We start from the raw sequence: 14,859 nt of genomic DNA on the forward strand, positions 1-14,859 counted from the left end.
GAGGAAACCTGGGATGGGGCATATTACACATGGTGGGATAGAGACAAGAATTTAGTGTCTGACACATTGTTTGAGATGCCTGTTAAGGATCAAAGTGGAAATGTTAAGTAGGTATTGGATATACAGGTCTAAATTCAATGATACGGACAGGCCAGCAGATAAATTTGGGAGTAGTTAGCCATGAGATCAGACGAGAGCTTTAGGGATACTTTGGAGTCAGAGCACTATGACACTGAGCCCTGAGCTACTATGACAGAGAGAGGAAAACCTACGAAAAAGACTGACTACAGAGGAGCTAGTTGGAATGACAAGGTGGAGGAGAGGGAAGAGTTAGGGTGCTGACTAACAATTTAGATTCTTGAGAGCATTTCTACACAGGATTTCATCACCCTGATTACCAATTCTGAAAAAAGAGGGAAAGGCTTTGATACATTTCTATAAGTTCAGAGCTGGGGAGAGAGCCTGGCCCAGTGGAGAGAACTCTGGATTGGGAGTTGCTCAGAAGACATACATTCTGGTCCAGGCTTGGTTCCCCAAAACCTGAGAGGTTAAGCAGGTGGCCACTCCTCTCTGACCTCCTCCATAAAGCTGGATCAAGCATTCTCCAAGCATCTCTCCCAGCTCTGAAAACCCACAGCCTTTGACTAAGCATCTACACTGAAAGAACAAAGGTTTGTTTGTTCAGTCCTGGAAAGAAGTTGCAACTACCAACCTACCCACTTCCACCACCACCATGTAAATCCTGTTTTTTTGTTTTGTGCACTCAGTCTAAAACGGGTTTGCTTTTATTCAGAAGCTTTTATTCTCAAAGATTTTCTTCATTGTTTTTCCCTACATAGATTTTTTTTTTCCTATAAGGCATGATGTTTAAAACAGTCCAAAGCAGTGTGAATATGTATTTGTATTTAACGTTTGTGCTAGAAAATACTTTTTTGTTTTCCTCATGGGATGCAGTACCATCTTAAGAGATGCTACGTTTCTTGTCTTTGACATGTGGGCAAATAAAGACCCAGTAATATCTATAATTTGTAGAACTTCTAGAAAGAGAATTCCTCCACACTAAATCCATTCATTCTTTCATTCATTCACACATATTTGAGAGTCTTATATGTGTCAGGAGCTGTTGTAGGTGTTACAGGAGCAGCAGTGAGCAAGACAGGCAAGGTCCGAATTCTCATGGAGCTCTCAGTGTAGTGAGAAATGGACAAAAAGACAAATGTTAAAAGATGGGACACGTCCTCTCTATATAATTAAAATGGGATAATGGCTAGAGGGAATGAATGACTACTTCAGATTAGGTGGTGAGGAAAGGCCACATTTAGGACTTGACATTTTTAGGCGGGGGTCTGAGGAGATCCGGTCTTGAGAAGGGAGGAGAGTAGGGAGAGCGTTTTAAAGCTGGTGTAAAGCCCTGAGGAAGAAACAAAAAACGGCAAGAAGAGCTAGTGTGCAGTTGGTGGTAGGAAGAGTGGTAAGAGAAAATTGGAAGGTTAAGCAGGGTCCGACTGTAGGTCTTTCTAAGTCATGGTTGGAAATTGGGAGTTTTCTGTGACAGCTCTGGTCAAGCTCTAGCTGGCTCTTTCTCAGCACAGCTTTTAAATACTGGAATCCCGAGATTTTTGCCCTGGGCCCCTTTCTCTTTCAATATTCTTTAGATCGTCTCATTTAGGCTCACGGTCTTAAACACTTTATGTAACCATTGCTCATAACTGTGCATCTCCAACCCTGGCATTAATCCTTCCCTAGCTCCAGACTCTTGTATCCATTTGCCTACACAGTCACTCCACTTGGATTTCAAATGGGCATCTCAAATCTAACATGGCTGAATACCTGCCCAGTTGCTTAAGCAACAATCTAGGGCTTATTCTTGATTTCTCCATTTCTGTCACCACCACCCCAATCCAATCCATCAGCAAGTCCCGTCAACTCTCCCCAAAACATATCTTGGATCCATCCACTCCTCTCTGTGTCCACTACTTCCACTCAGTCCATCCAAGCCATCATCATCTTTCACCTGGACTCCTGCAATAATCTCTTACTTGGTGTACTTGCTTCCACTCCTGCCCTTCTACAATCACTGACAGCAGCCAACATGATCCTTTTAAAAACAAAAATCAGAATGTCACTTCCTACTTAATGTCCTCTCGTGGCTTCTTAGAAAAATAAATCCAGGGACTTCCCTGGTGGTCCAGTGATTAAGACTCCGCACTTCCACTGCAGGGGGTGCATGTTCGATCCCTGGTCAGGGAACTAAGATCCTGCATGCTGCATGGTGTGGCCAAAAAAAAAAGGAAAAATAAATCCATAAACCCAAACTCAACCCAAACTCATTAAGTTTCCATAGTGGTTATTGTTAACAGAGAAATAATAAAAATCAGCTTGGAAAACAATGCATGAAACTTTTTAAAATGGAAAAAAATATCAGAGAAGATGAGCAAGCTTGCTAAACTATAGAAACCCTTGCCAAAGGCAGCTGTCAAGGAAGTACAAGCCCACAAACACTCTGAGTTCAAGAGGAAGGACTGTGATATGAGTACGAGAATTCTGGAGCTATCAGTCTCAGGGACAGTCTTAAGAGAGACAAGGTTCCCATCATTACATCCCCAGATTTAACCACAGCTGCTCAGCTTTGATCTATTTATCTATTGATGTTCTTAGGAAATGTCAATATCAAAACAAATCCAAATGACAACTACGTTAAATGGCTATTCAAGAGAATGAATCTCCACTGAATTTGTGCAAAATGGGATGCCCAATAGAACTGGAAAATCTTAGACCATTGGAGAGGTAAAGACCAGAATCAAGGAAATATGGGTAATATTTGTTATTTACTGTGAGGGAGAAACTTCCACTTAAATCCCAGTTGCCACCAGCTGCATTGTGCTCAGCTGTGTCTTCTGGACTCAGTAATTAATACAGAGATATTTTCTAGCCCTTCCAACATCTTTCTTCCAAATTCTCTTTGCTTTCCTCAAACCCTGTTGGTTGTTATAATTTAGCCTCCAACCCAGATGTTGCAAACTGAAGGCTGAATTGCCCTTTCACATGTGTGCTATTTGTCCTTGACAGTTTTGGTGTATTGTTCTGTTTGTTTTGTTTTTAAACATATTCGTTGCAACATTTAAAAATGAGATTTAAAATTAAAATCTGCATCTCCAGCTTCTCTTTTAAAGTTGGCCCTTTCAAGAACCCTGAGTCCATATCCTTGAGTGGCAGCATGTGGAGAAAGCTGAGTGACTCCACTGTTGGGCGGCTCTGCCCTTAGGGCATGTACTCTCTGGTTTGCTCTCTGCTCCACCACCCCTAAGTGTCTCCCTGACGGAGACACAGCTAAGGGTCAGTTGTCGGTTATAAATATGCTCTCATGGTTGTTTTTTGGCTTATTTTGACCCATTTTACTCACTTACCTGCCTGGTCCTATAATTATTTGAGCTTGGGACTCCAATTCTAACCTTTGTCTCTCAGCTTATTAAATGGAATCTAATTTCTTTCCTATCACTCATTACTCTGCTGCTGACTGTGTGAAGTCTCTGGGTGAACTGTTGGATAGAATCCAGAATCATCATTTGGCAGAGGATATAGTACAGTGACTTAACTTCTAACGGCCTCCAGAAAACTTGGCTGGGAGCTTCCAGCTAAAACATAGGCTACATGTTTTAGACATCTTAATTCATCCTGCACCTAAAGGCATAGAAGCCCTTTTAAAAAATCACATTTGATTTCTCCCTTGCTCCCCATATCCAGTTGGTAGCCAACTCTTCCTTGTTCTATAGCATCTTCAGGCTTTGTTACTGCCTATCTGGATTCGCAGTCGCTTCTCAGCTGGTGTAAATTTAGTTACTGCCCCAATCAACACACTCTAACACAGCTTCTTTCTAAATTAGACTTAATTATATCATGCACCACAACTACCCAAATAGAAAATATCAATAGATACGCTTAGAATGAATATGCATGGAATCAAATTCAGATTTAGAATAACATTCAAAATCTACCCAAACCCTTCTTCAGCTTACTTCTCATCTTTTTTTCTCACTCCACCATCCATACACTGTAACTTCAGTCGCTGTACCTGGGCTTTCTCCCCTCCAAGCCATTGCTCATGTTTTTAAAGACATGTCCATTGTTTAAGTCTCTTCAAATCCCAGCTCTTTATGACACCTTTCCAGATCCTCCCAGATGAAATTAACCTTTCCTTCCTCTGTTCTCTTGGGATGTTTTCCCCAGCTCTTATCAGAGTCTGCCTTGAGTTATAGTTCCTTGTATTTTTCTGATGCCCTACATTTGAGCCTATGGAGGGCAGGGACCATAATTTACACATCTTTTTATTTCCTGCACCCAGCAGAGAGTTTAGCACAAGTTGAACTGAAACAAATAGAAAATCTATTTCTTGAAGCAACTTGATGACTTGTCCTTAAAGATCTGGGGCCCAATATAACCTTCAAAATAGGATTCTAAGCCTCTTTTTTTTCCCCAGGATAAAATTAATTTTTTTGTTTAAACAGTTTATATGTGTGAAGTTTTAAAATACTTATTAGGAAGTCTACCACATCACCCATACTAATTCTAACAAAAATGAAATAATCTGACAAATTCAGAATGTGGGACATTATATAAGACAATGCTCCAGGACTGTTAAGCAAGTGTCAGTGTTATAAAAACCAACCAACCAAAAATGACAAGGATATATATATAGAGAGAGGGAGAGAGAAAGACAAAAAGCAAAAGTGGGAAAATATTAGCAATTAGTAAATCTAGATGAAGAGTATAGGGTATTTTATGGTACTGTTCTTTCAGTTCTTCTATAGGTTAAAAACTTTCAAAATAAAAAGTCGGGGAAAAAGGAAACAGGAAGGAGCTGAAAGGACTAGTTTAATTTCCTAATTGTATTCCTTTTAGTCTGTTATTAGATAAGTTAATAACTAAATAGTGAAAACAAAACATTTATTTGGATATACCTTTATATTAAGGAGTAAAACCAGCTAGGAGTGAACCACATACTTGGTTGTAAGAATTACTAAATCAGAAATGCAGTTTTATTGCTCATTAGAGGGACTTCTCATACTTTATGGTTTATACTTTCAAAGAAAATAAACTGGAGGAAATGGACAAGGTGCGTATCAAGGAATTTTTTTCACTGCAAGTAGATTTGGAAATATTTAACAAATCCTAACTTTTCATTATCACAAGCCTCGGTATCTATGAAAGTGATTATATTGATTTGCCCTCTTTCTCTAGGTGAAAAAAAAACCCCTGTATCTTTGCTAGGTTGTAGCTAAATCGATCTGGTTGATAGAGGAAGAGAAATAAATATATCGGTGTAAAAGGACAAATAGGAGATAAGGCTATGTATTTATTGCCCATTTATGTAATTACATGTGTCACTAAGGACAAAGGTCCTTAAAACAAAGACGAAAGGCAGAGCAGAAACAGTTCCCTATAGAAAGAGAGATGGATTTTCTACCACTTCCCTCTTCATGAATTTTCCTTTTGTGTGGTTACATATCCTTCTGGTTTTATGATCACATTTGAAAACTTAACCATCTTTTTGGGCACAGTTTGATGGCTGAAGATATGCTTCACTCCAATAAAAAGAAAATGAACATTTTTCAAGAGCATGCATAGGCTTCGAGCTGAGAGGACAGCATTTAGTTCCTGAGGTCTGATAATCATTCTGTGCGGAAGTAACTACCAGGACCACGGCACCATGGATGTGGTAGGCGAAAACGAGGCCCTACAGCAGTTCTTCGAAGGTAAGAAGCCCGTTTCCAACATCTGAGAAACTGTCACTGTCTCACCTTTTTGGAATTCACTTGGGCTTTGAAAGAAATACTATTGTACTAACTGTCCTGAAGTCAGAAGTGCAGGTTTATTTGCTGTGTTTGTAGCAAAAAAATCAATGGTATAGGCAGTGATTTTTAAAAATTCAGGATTTCCATCTTACAGCTTAGTTGTTGAAAGAACCAAGAGGTCAGCATACCTATGTTATTAGAATTTGTCCCTGTCCTGTGCTAGATTTTTTTTCTAATCCCTATGTTTCATAAGACTAGATTTTTCTTATCTCTAAAATTATTGAATACAGCACAGGAGAAATGTAAGAGTTTACTTAAGATGGTTTTTCTGTTAATATAATTAAATACAAAACAGCCTAACAGTAAAGGAACACCTCTTCCCCCATTCCGTTCTTTGTTTTTCATAACACTTTAAAAATGTGTAACTATTGAGTGATGATTTTTTTTGAGGTTAAATATATTTTTCCCCAAGCGAAGGCTTACTATAGGACATGGTTGCAAAGATTTTTTTTTCTAAAAACCTGAAATAGTGGTACCACTTCTCATATTTAGTTGGGTTGATATTCTCATGGTGGGTCTGCTGAAAATGTCAGGAAAGGCTTGCCTTCTTGTGACACCTTTTAGGGAGCCATTGGGAGACTGCATGTTAGTGCAGCTGCAGTTCCTTATCAGTTAGTCACGCTCAGACTTCCATGGGAAGGGAAATGTTGCCAGAGCTCTTTGCACATTTCCAGGTATTTCCCAGGAGGGAGTATGAGAATAACTGAGGGCAGACCAGCTCACTCACAGAATCCAGAGGGCAGTTAGCATATTGAGAAAGTGCTTTTGGCATTTCTTGTGATTAGTAAAGTGACAAATACTAGACGTTTAAAGATTGAATGGAATTGACCCAACACCATATTGTATCGAACACTAAAGAGTGTTTATATCAAAGAAACAGTGAGATTTTAGGTCACTATCGGAAGGAATTAGTACAATACAGTAGGTTCTGTGGCTTGGATTTTGCCACATGGGATAAGAAGGAATATAAGACCTAGAGAATTATTGTGTTATTTCAGCCCTATGATCCATCCCATCATGTTCTGTCTCTGACAGTGCCCAAGTCAGTGTGTCCACTTGGGTCACACAGTAGGCACACTAATGTTGCTTGATTGTTGTTGCCTGATTTTATATCCTGTGTAACTTTCATTTGAGCAGTAGGTAGCAAACTTCAAGCTACAGTTATATCTGCTTTATTTTAGAGGAACCATCAATTGATTTTATAAATACACAAAGTCTACTTGATTTCTTTCCAGAGCTAGAGAAGACCTGAAAAGTTCATCTGGTCTACCTTCTGTTTTTTGGAAGTGCTGTTATACCTATAGGGTCACTATACTGTCCTTGTTTATGCTATTTTGAGAAGTCTTTGAGGATATAGTTTCCACAAGTCCTCTGTATAGCTGAAACAAATAATTATTATTATTATTATTATAGTATCTTTCTTAGCCCAAACTAAACTCTGGCTCCTTTTGAAGCCTTTTTTTTTTTAAATTTTATTTATTTATTTATTTATGGCTGTGTTGGGTCTTCGTTTCTGTGAGAGGGCTTTCTCTAGTTGTGGCAAGTGGGGGCCACTCTTCATCGCAGTGCGCGGGCCTCTCACTATTGCGGCCTCTCTTGTTGCAGAGCCCAGGCTCCAGATGCGCAGGCTCAGTAATTGTGGCTCACGGGCCTAGTTGCTCCGCGGCATGTGGGATCTTCCCAGACCAGGGCTCGAACCCATGTCCCCTGAATTGGCAGGCAGATTCTTAACCACTGCGCCACCAGGGAAGCCCCATTGAAACCTTTTTAACTAGGGAGGAGTAATTTCTCCATGGAAAGAGAATAAAATGGTCAGTGTTTTTCTTACATTATCTTTGAATGAATAAATGGAAAAGATGGTAAACTTTGGAAATAAAAAAATGGAAGCACTAACTTAAGTGATTCCCCTCCCCTCGAAAGTCACACAGCTGGTTGTCAATTTTTTATTATCTGTTTAGCAAATATCGATCACTGACGGTGTGCCAAGTCCAACAACCACAACTTTTAAATGATAGCCTGGAGGGCTTTGAGACGTTTCCTTTAGATTATGATTTCCTTTCTCAAATATTCCTTAGAATGAGGACAGCAAGACTGGATCTGATATTCTCATGAGGAGGGCCAGTTGTTCTATGTTGTGCTCCTGTCGATATGTCAGCTTCTAATTAAATGCAAACTCATATAAAAAATCAAGGTCTGAAAAGCAAGAAAAGTTTTTGTGATTTATTACCCACCTGAAAGCTATTTTTTCTTTGCTTTCTCAGACTCTACATTCTAAGAATCTGGATCCTAAATAATATATGTTTTTCTTATGAACACTTCCGTATTAAAAACTATCTGTACTGACAATATCATCACGAATTAAATGGCCTTGAACATCAGAACTCATGCTGATCATGCTAAATCTTTATGGTGTGTCTCAGGAAGATGACAAGAACAAAGCATGGTTCCAGGTAGCTGGCACACCTCATTCTATTGCCTGCCACTGATGCAATAGGTAGGCCCATTAGCTAAAGCAGAAGAGGTGGAAGGGTTCTCTAGGGATCCCAACATCCACTGGAAACTCAGATACCATGCGAAATGTTTGGCTTTTTCAGCAAAGCTGATACTACTGCAAGAGAAAGGTTGTAAGAGGAGAGGCACATTTTATTTCTAATAATTAAAAATTGGTTACAATTTAAAATTCTAATAGTGGTAGATTAGTTAAATAGATTATGGTTCTTTCATATAATGGAATATTTTGTAGCTATTAAAAATGACGATGATAAGGAAAAGTGTTTATGATATAAAGGGGAAAAGCGGATTACAAATTGGTATATATAATACAATTGAATATATATATGTATTTTTCTAGAACAAAGTTTATTAAAACTGATCTGAAAGCAGTTGCTATATATACATACATGCACACCTATATATGTAGAAACAATTGGATGAATACACTACAAGTATTAACAGTAGTTATTTCTTAGTGGTAGGAATATGGGGATTTTTACTTTCTTCTTTATACTTTATTATCTCAGTGCTTCAAAGTTGGAATGCATAATGTCATAGTCAGTTTTTCTTAAATAAAGGAGACTGGGTTTAATTCCACAAAACTCCTCTGTTTAAGAATTTCTTTTCTGTGTAAAGAAAAATTGTATGAAATGGATGAAAAAAAAGATTATTAGGTGTCTTCCATAGAAAACTATGCCTGGATCATGTCCTTTGGGCTATCAGATTCTATGGGATTTTCACCTTTTATTGTCTTAGAGCTATTTTGAAACTCTGTAAATTGTAGATAATTGATATCAATGCAATGAATTTTGTCTATAGATATGTAAATGAATTGTCTCCTTTTGGGGATCAATAGTTTCAGTAAAACCCAGTTTTCCATTTATTTGTAAATTCGTTCCATGGCATAGCCAGATTTAGATTATCTATCTGCTTACCTATCTCTGTCTATATAGATCTATCGATCTATCTCTATTTATCTATCTAGGTACCTAGATCTAGATCTGCTGTTTGAATTCTCCTTGAACCACTTGTAACATCTTCCTGCTTCCTTCATGAAGTATATAAAAATCTTTGGCATGTGTTCATCTTATATTTCTATGAGTCATGATTTTATCTTTAAAAATATATATCCTTTAACACTAGCCAAGTTTTAAGTTAGTTAACTTTGACTTTGTTTTATCTTAAGTTTGCCCCAGGTTAATAACGTTTGCTGAGCATTTACCATGCATGAAGCACTGTTCCAGTCACTTTACATTCATTACCTCATTTACTTAGACTTTGTTTTATCTTAAGTTTGCGCCAGATTAATAACATTTGCTGAGCATTTACCATGCATGAAGCACTGTTCCATTCACTTTACATTCATTACCTCATTTACTTAGACTTTGTTTTATCTTATGTTTGCGCCAGAATTAATAACGTTTGCTGAGCATTTACCATGCATGAAGTACTGTTCCATTCACTTTACATTCATTACCTCATTTACTTCTTACAGCAACCCCCCGGGTAAAAAAGGAATAGAAAATGAAGTATGGAAAATCCCATTCCTCAGTTTACCTCACTTGTTTTCCATAGCTGTGACCTTACATTCTTAATTTGGTTCCTTATGGGTATTTCTTTTGGGCTACTGTGATATCAAGATTCATCTTTTATTTCCCAGCTTTTTCGAACAGTTTAGAAAAACTAATTTGAGAATATTTTATTGTTCATTATATTTAATCTTTAAAAAGAAATTTTCTAAATTGGTGAGAAGCTGTTTAGCTCATCCTCTTCATAAAGTCCTGAAGTAGGTTCTCAAATGCTTTTTGGCTTATCACGAAAGCAAGAGAGGAGATACCTGCCCTGACTGAGCAGAGTGGGAAAAACTACATACAGTTGTCCCTCGGAATCCGGGAGGAGATTGGTTCTAGGATCCCCTCTGATACCAAAAGCCCCAAATACTCAAGCCCCTTTCATAAAATGGCAGTAGTATCTGCATATTAACCTATGTACATCCTCTAGTACATGTTAAATAATCTCTAGATTATTTATAGTACCCAATACAACATAAATGCTATGTGAGTAGTTGCTAGCATGTGACAAAATCAAGTTTTGCTTTTTGGAACTTTCTGGGATCTTTTTTCCCAAATATTTTCCATCCTCGGTTGGTTGAAATCTGCAAATGTGGAACCTGCAGACACAGAGGGCTGACTCTCCTGAAGAGATCACATGAAAGCAGAAGAGAGAAACTACCTGAAGAAACTCCCACTCACCCATTGAAGTTTGGGGGGTGAGGGGTAGCTCCTAAAACCAGAAGCTTTGGATGGGCAGGAACCACTGGACAGCTCCTGAGATCTAAGAGGAAGAACAGTCCTTTCAGGAAGCTGCTGTCAAACAAGCTTCAAAGTATTTTCTGCCCTCCTCTCTCTGCTTAAGATTTAAAATTCTAGTTAGCTATTATTAAAGTAGGGTGGTAGGGATGCAGGGTAGGCAAAAACATCTGCTACCCATGAGCTGTACAGGAATATTATGGAGGTGTCAAGTTTTCGGGAAAATGAAGAAAATGCTGAAGATTCTGGAGCAGAAAAGCAGAGACTCAAGGGACTGACCCAGATGGAATGGATCTAGAGAGGCTTCAAGGGAGGGTTGGTAGAATTGTTGAGCACAAGAGAGATGTAGCTTGGAAAAGTGCCCAAATGGTGCCGGCACATAGTAGACAGTAATCTTTATAGAATAAATGAATGAAGAACAGTGCACAGACTATTCTATTCAACAGTTTGAACTCTAGGTTCGGAGCACCCAGCAAGTTCAAATATGGGAAGAAGAAAAACTTGCCCAGTAAGCAAAGCAGAAAGTAGCAGAAAGGTTCAGTGAATAAAACAGACAGAGGCCATGAGACAAGAGCTGCCAGATTCCATTATTACCAGAGGTAAAGTCGTAAATGTCTTATGTGGTTCCTGTATATTACTTCTCCAAAAGTGAAACCAGCTCTGATTGGTTGATGTTTCTGAAGTCCTGTGATTGGAATCAGAAGCTCTGAGCAGCTGAATGCAGTGTAGAGGGCTGGCCCTGGGCAAGACTGTATTGCAGGTAAAGGGTATCTTTGGCCTCCGGCCAGTCTCTCAATCTTTGTCTTTCTTTCACTTTAAGACCACCAATTTTTCACCCTCTCACATAACCAGCATCTTTATGCCCTCTTCCTTCTGTCCCAATAAAACCTGAGTTTGCACAGAAGGTACAGATGGCAAAGGATCTGATGACACCTTACATCTCTATAGAGTTTTGTATTCAATGTGCTTTCACAGAACACAAAGTCGTTTTGATCATACAAGTCAAAAAGATTACCTTCTCTAAGAGTAGGTTTGGTTGATCTCTAATGGAATTTTAGACATCATGTTGCGTCCTAGAAACGCTGAAATTATCCCACAGAGGCAGGTTCTCCTTGTTTATTGATGAGGCCACCTCTGTTTCTGTTTGGAGACACTATGGACTTTCTAGGGGACTGGGAATGAGAATACGTCAAGGACAAGAAGAACAACCCAAATCATGCAAGCTGCTTATAATTATTTGAACACTTCTATCTGATGTTGGCAGGTGGTTAGAAATTGTGTTGCCTTGTCATGAAGCATCCAGAACAAAGAGGTGTGGGCTTGGTGCCATTAAGAAAAAAAATCCCTTTTCTTCTTTCACGCTGGGATCCCCAAGGTGAAGGCAATTTCATTAGAATTTAAAATGTGCTGTAACTAGGTCAGAGCTAACTTCTGTCACCTGCACATACCCTACATTTGAGAACTGCCAACGTCATCAGCAACTGTAGGGGATCCGGGAACAAAATCACTCAGACAAATGCTTCTGAGAGGAGACTACACCACCTTCTTTGGTGTTATTGACGTTGTCATCTTTTCGGCTTGGGATTTAGAAGTCAGCTTCTGGAAGACTCCACAATATCTTGGAAGCTAAACATTGAATACATGGACGATTGTGGAAAAAATAGATAACATAAAACAAGAAATAGTTATCACCTGTAATCTCACCACTTATGATAACAGCTGTTCACATTTTGGTGTTGATCTTGTGTGTATTTTTTTTTTAATGGGATCATACTCTTTCTATTCTTTAATAATGGACTTTTTCATGGAGTATAGATGGAAACATCTCTTCTTATCATTACTTATTCATTTATAACAGGATTCTGAAAGTCATGGCCCACAGGCTAAATCTGGCCTGCAGCCTGATTTCGTAAATGAAGTTTTATTCACTCATTCATTTAAATATCATCTGTGGGACTTCCCTGGTGGCACAGTGGTTAATAATCCCCCTGCCAATGCAGGGGACACAGGTTTGACCCCTGGTCCAGGAAGATCCCACATGCCGCGGAGCAACTAAGCCCGTGTGCCACAACTACTGAGCCTGTGCTCTACAGCCCATGAGCCACAACTACTGAGCCCGCGAGCCGCAACTACTGAAGCCCGTGTGCCACAACTACTGAGCCTGTGCTCTAGAGCCCATGAGCCACAACTACTGAGCCCGCGAGCCACAACTACTGAAGCCCATGCACCTGGAGCCCATGCTCCGCAGAAGAGAAGCCACCGCAATGAGAAGCCCGCACACCGCAACGAAGAGCAGCCCCAGCTCGCTGCAACTAGAGAAAGCCCGTGTGGAGCAATGAAGACCCAACGCAGCCAAAAATAAATAATAATAAACAAGTAAATTTAAAAAAAATAATAAATATTATCTGTGGCTGCTTGGTTGCTGTGACGGCAGAGTTGAATGGTGGCAGCAGAGACCTTATGGCCCTCAAAATCTAAAATACTATCTGGCTCTTTATAGAAAATGTTTGCTAACCCTTGATCTACAACCTAATTAATAATAACTATTATTTATTGAGCACCTACTATGTACTGGGTATAGAATCATAATCCTCCATAAGAAGAACATTCCAGGAAAAGGGAATACCAGTGTGAAGTCCCTAAACTTGGAGTGGTTAGGGGCAGGGGTGGAGTGGAAAGGGGCAGGGGACAGTGTTGAATGACAATCAGGTGGGCTGTCGAAGATGACGTCAGAGTTTGGATTTTTATTCTCAGTGTGATAGGAAACCAGTGGAGGGTTTTAAGCAGGAGAACAGGCAGAACTTGCAGATGGATGGGATGTGGGGGTGAGGAAGGCAGAGGAATCAAGGGTGATGCCTAGGTTTTGGTGTCAATAATTGGTGGATTTAGTACAATGTACTCAGCTGTGGAATAATGGGTGGAAGTGCACTTTTGTGTGTGTGTGTGTGTGTGTTCACGTGCATATGTGTGAAATCAAGAATTCATTTGGGACACTTTACGTTTTAGCTACCTTTTAGAGAACCAGGCAGAAGTGATGAGGAGGCAATTGGATGTTTGAATCTGGAACCCAAGGGAGGGATCTGGGCTATAGATATCAATCAGGGAGTTACCAACGTATGGTTGGTGTTTAAAGCCCTGAGACTAGATGAGGTCACCAAGAAGGGAGACAGACAAGAGGGCCCCACGATAACATTTAGGGACCCAAGTGAGAGCAACCAGCAAAGGGTGTTAAATGAGGTGGGAGGAAAGCCAGGAGAGTGTGGTGTTAAGCTAGGAAAGAATAGTGTTTCAAAGAGGGTGTGGTCAAATGTTTTAAATGTTTCTGAAATGCCAGTTAATTGAGCATAGAATTTGGGAAAGAAGGTTGTGGGTGACCGTGACAAGTGGTTTCCATGCAGTAGGGGAAGAAGAGAGAATGGAAGGTGAGTGGCTAATATGGATAATGCTTTTGAGAAGTCCTTTTGTGCCAGGAGCAGAGAAATGTGGCAATAGCCAGAGGAAGTGCGGAGGCAAGAGGGTTTTTACTTGATAATTTTGTTTTTAAGACGGGAGATACGAAAGCTTGATGTGCAGATGGAATGATTCATTGTGGAGGAATAAACGTTTGATGCAGAAGAGGGAGGGGGATAATTGTGGGAGGGGAACCTTGAGAAGGTGGGTGAGGATGGGGTGGAGAGAGCAGATACCTTGCCCTTAGGTACCAGGAGCACTTACTGTCTGGCAAGGGAGGAAAAGAGGAGTATCTGGAACACATGCAGGTAGTGTGGTAGGTTTCAGGGTGGGAAGCTGAGACAGGTTGCTTCTGCTTTACCTGTGAACCCAGGTGGTGGGAGTGTGGTAGGGGACTGTTGGGGGCTTTAGGAGGAAGGATAAATTATGAAATGATCTTCTTAGTTAGTGTATTAATTTCCCAGGGCTGACATAAAAAATTACCACAAACAGGTGGCTTAAAGCAACAGAAATTTATTCTCTCACAATTCTGGAGATAAGAAGTCTGAAATCAAGGAGTTGGCAAGGCCACAAACGCTGAAGGCTGGAGGGAAGAATCCACTCCATGTCTCTCTCGTAGCTTCAGGTGGTGCTGACGATATCCTTGGTATTCCTTGACTTGTAGACTAATCACTCTCATCTCTGCCTGCATCTTTACGTCACCTTCTCCATGAGTCTCTTGTATCTGTCACTTCTCTTACAAGGACACTCATCAT

General features: G+C 39.8%; 1 protein-coding gene across 3 annotated transcripts in view; it reads left to right on the forward strand.

Annotated features, from left to right (window-relative positions):
* Window positions 1–5,563: 5,563 nt before the first annotated feature.
* MYRFL (myelin regulatory factor like) overlaps window positions 5,564–14,859 on the forward strand; it is a 116,530-nt gene continuing 107,234 nt past the window's right edge. For all 3 annotated transcript variants that reach the window (XM_059936483.1, XM_059936484.1, XM_059936485.1), the window contains exon 1: window positions 5,564–5,753. In XM_059936483.1, the coding sequence (XP_059792466.1) occupies window positions 5,708–5,753 (46 nt within the window). In that variant the 5' untranslated portion in view covers window positions 5,564–5,707. The remainder of the gene's footprint in view (window positions 5,754–14,859) is intronic.

This window comes from Balaenoptera ricei, chromosome 10 (genome assembly GCF_028023285.1).
Source record: "Balaenoptera ricei isolate mBalRic1 chromosome 10, mBalRic1.hap2, whole genome shotgun sequence".
NCBI classification, from domain to species: Eukaryota; Metazoa; Chordata; class Mammalia; order Artiodactyla; family Balaenopteridae; genus Balaenoptera; species Balaenoptera ricei.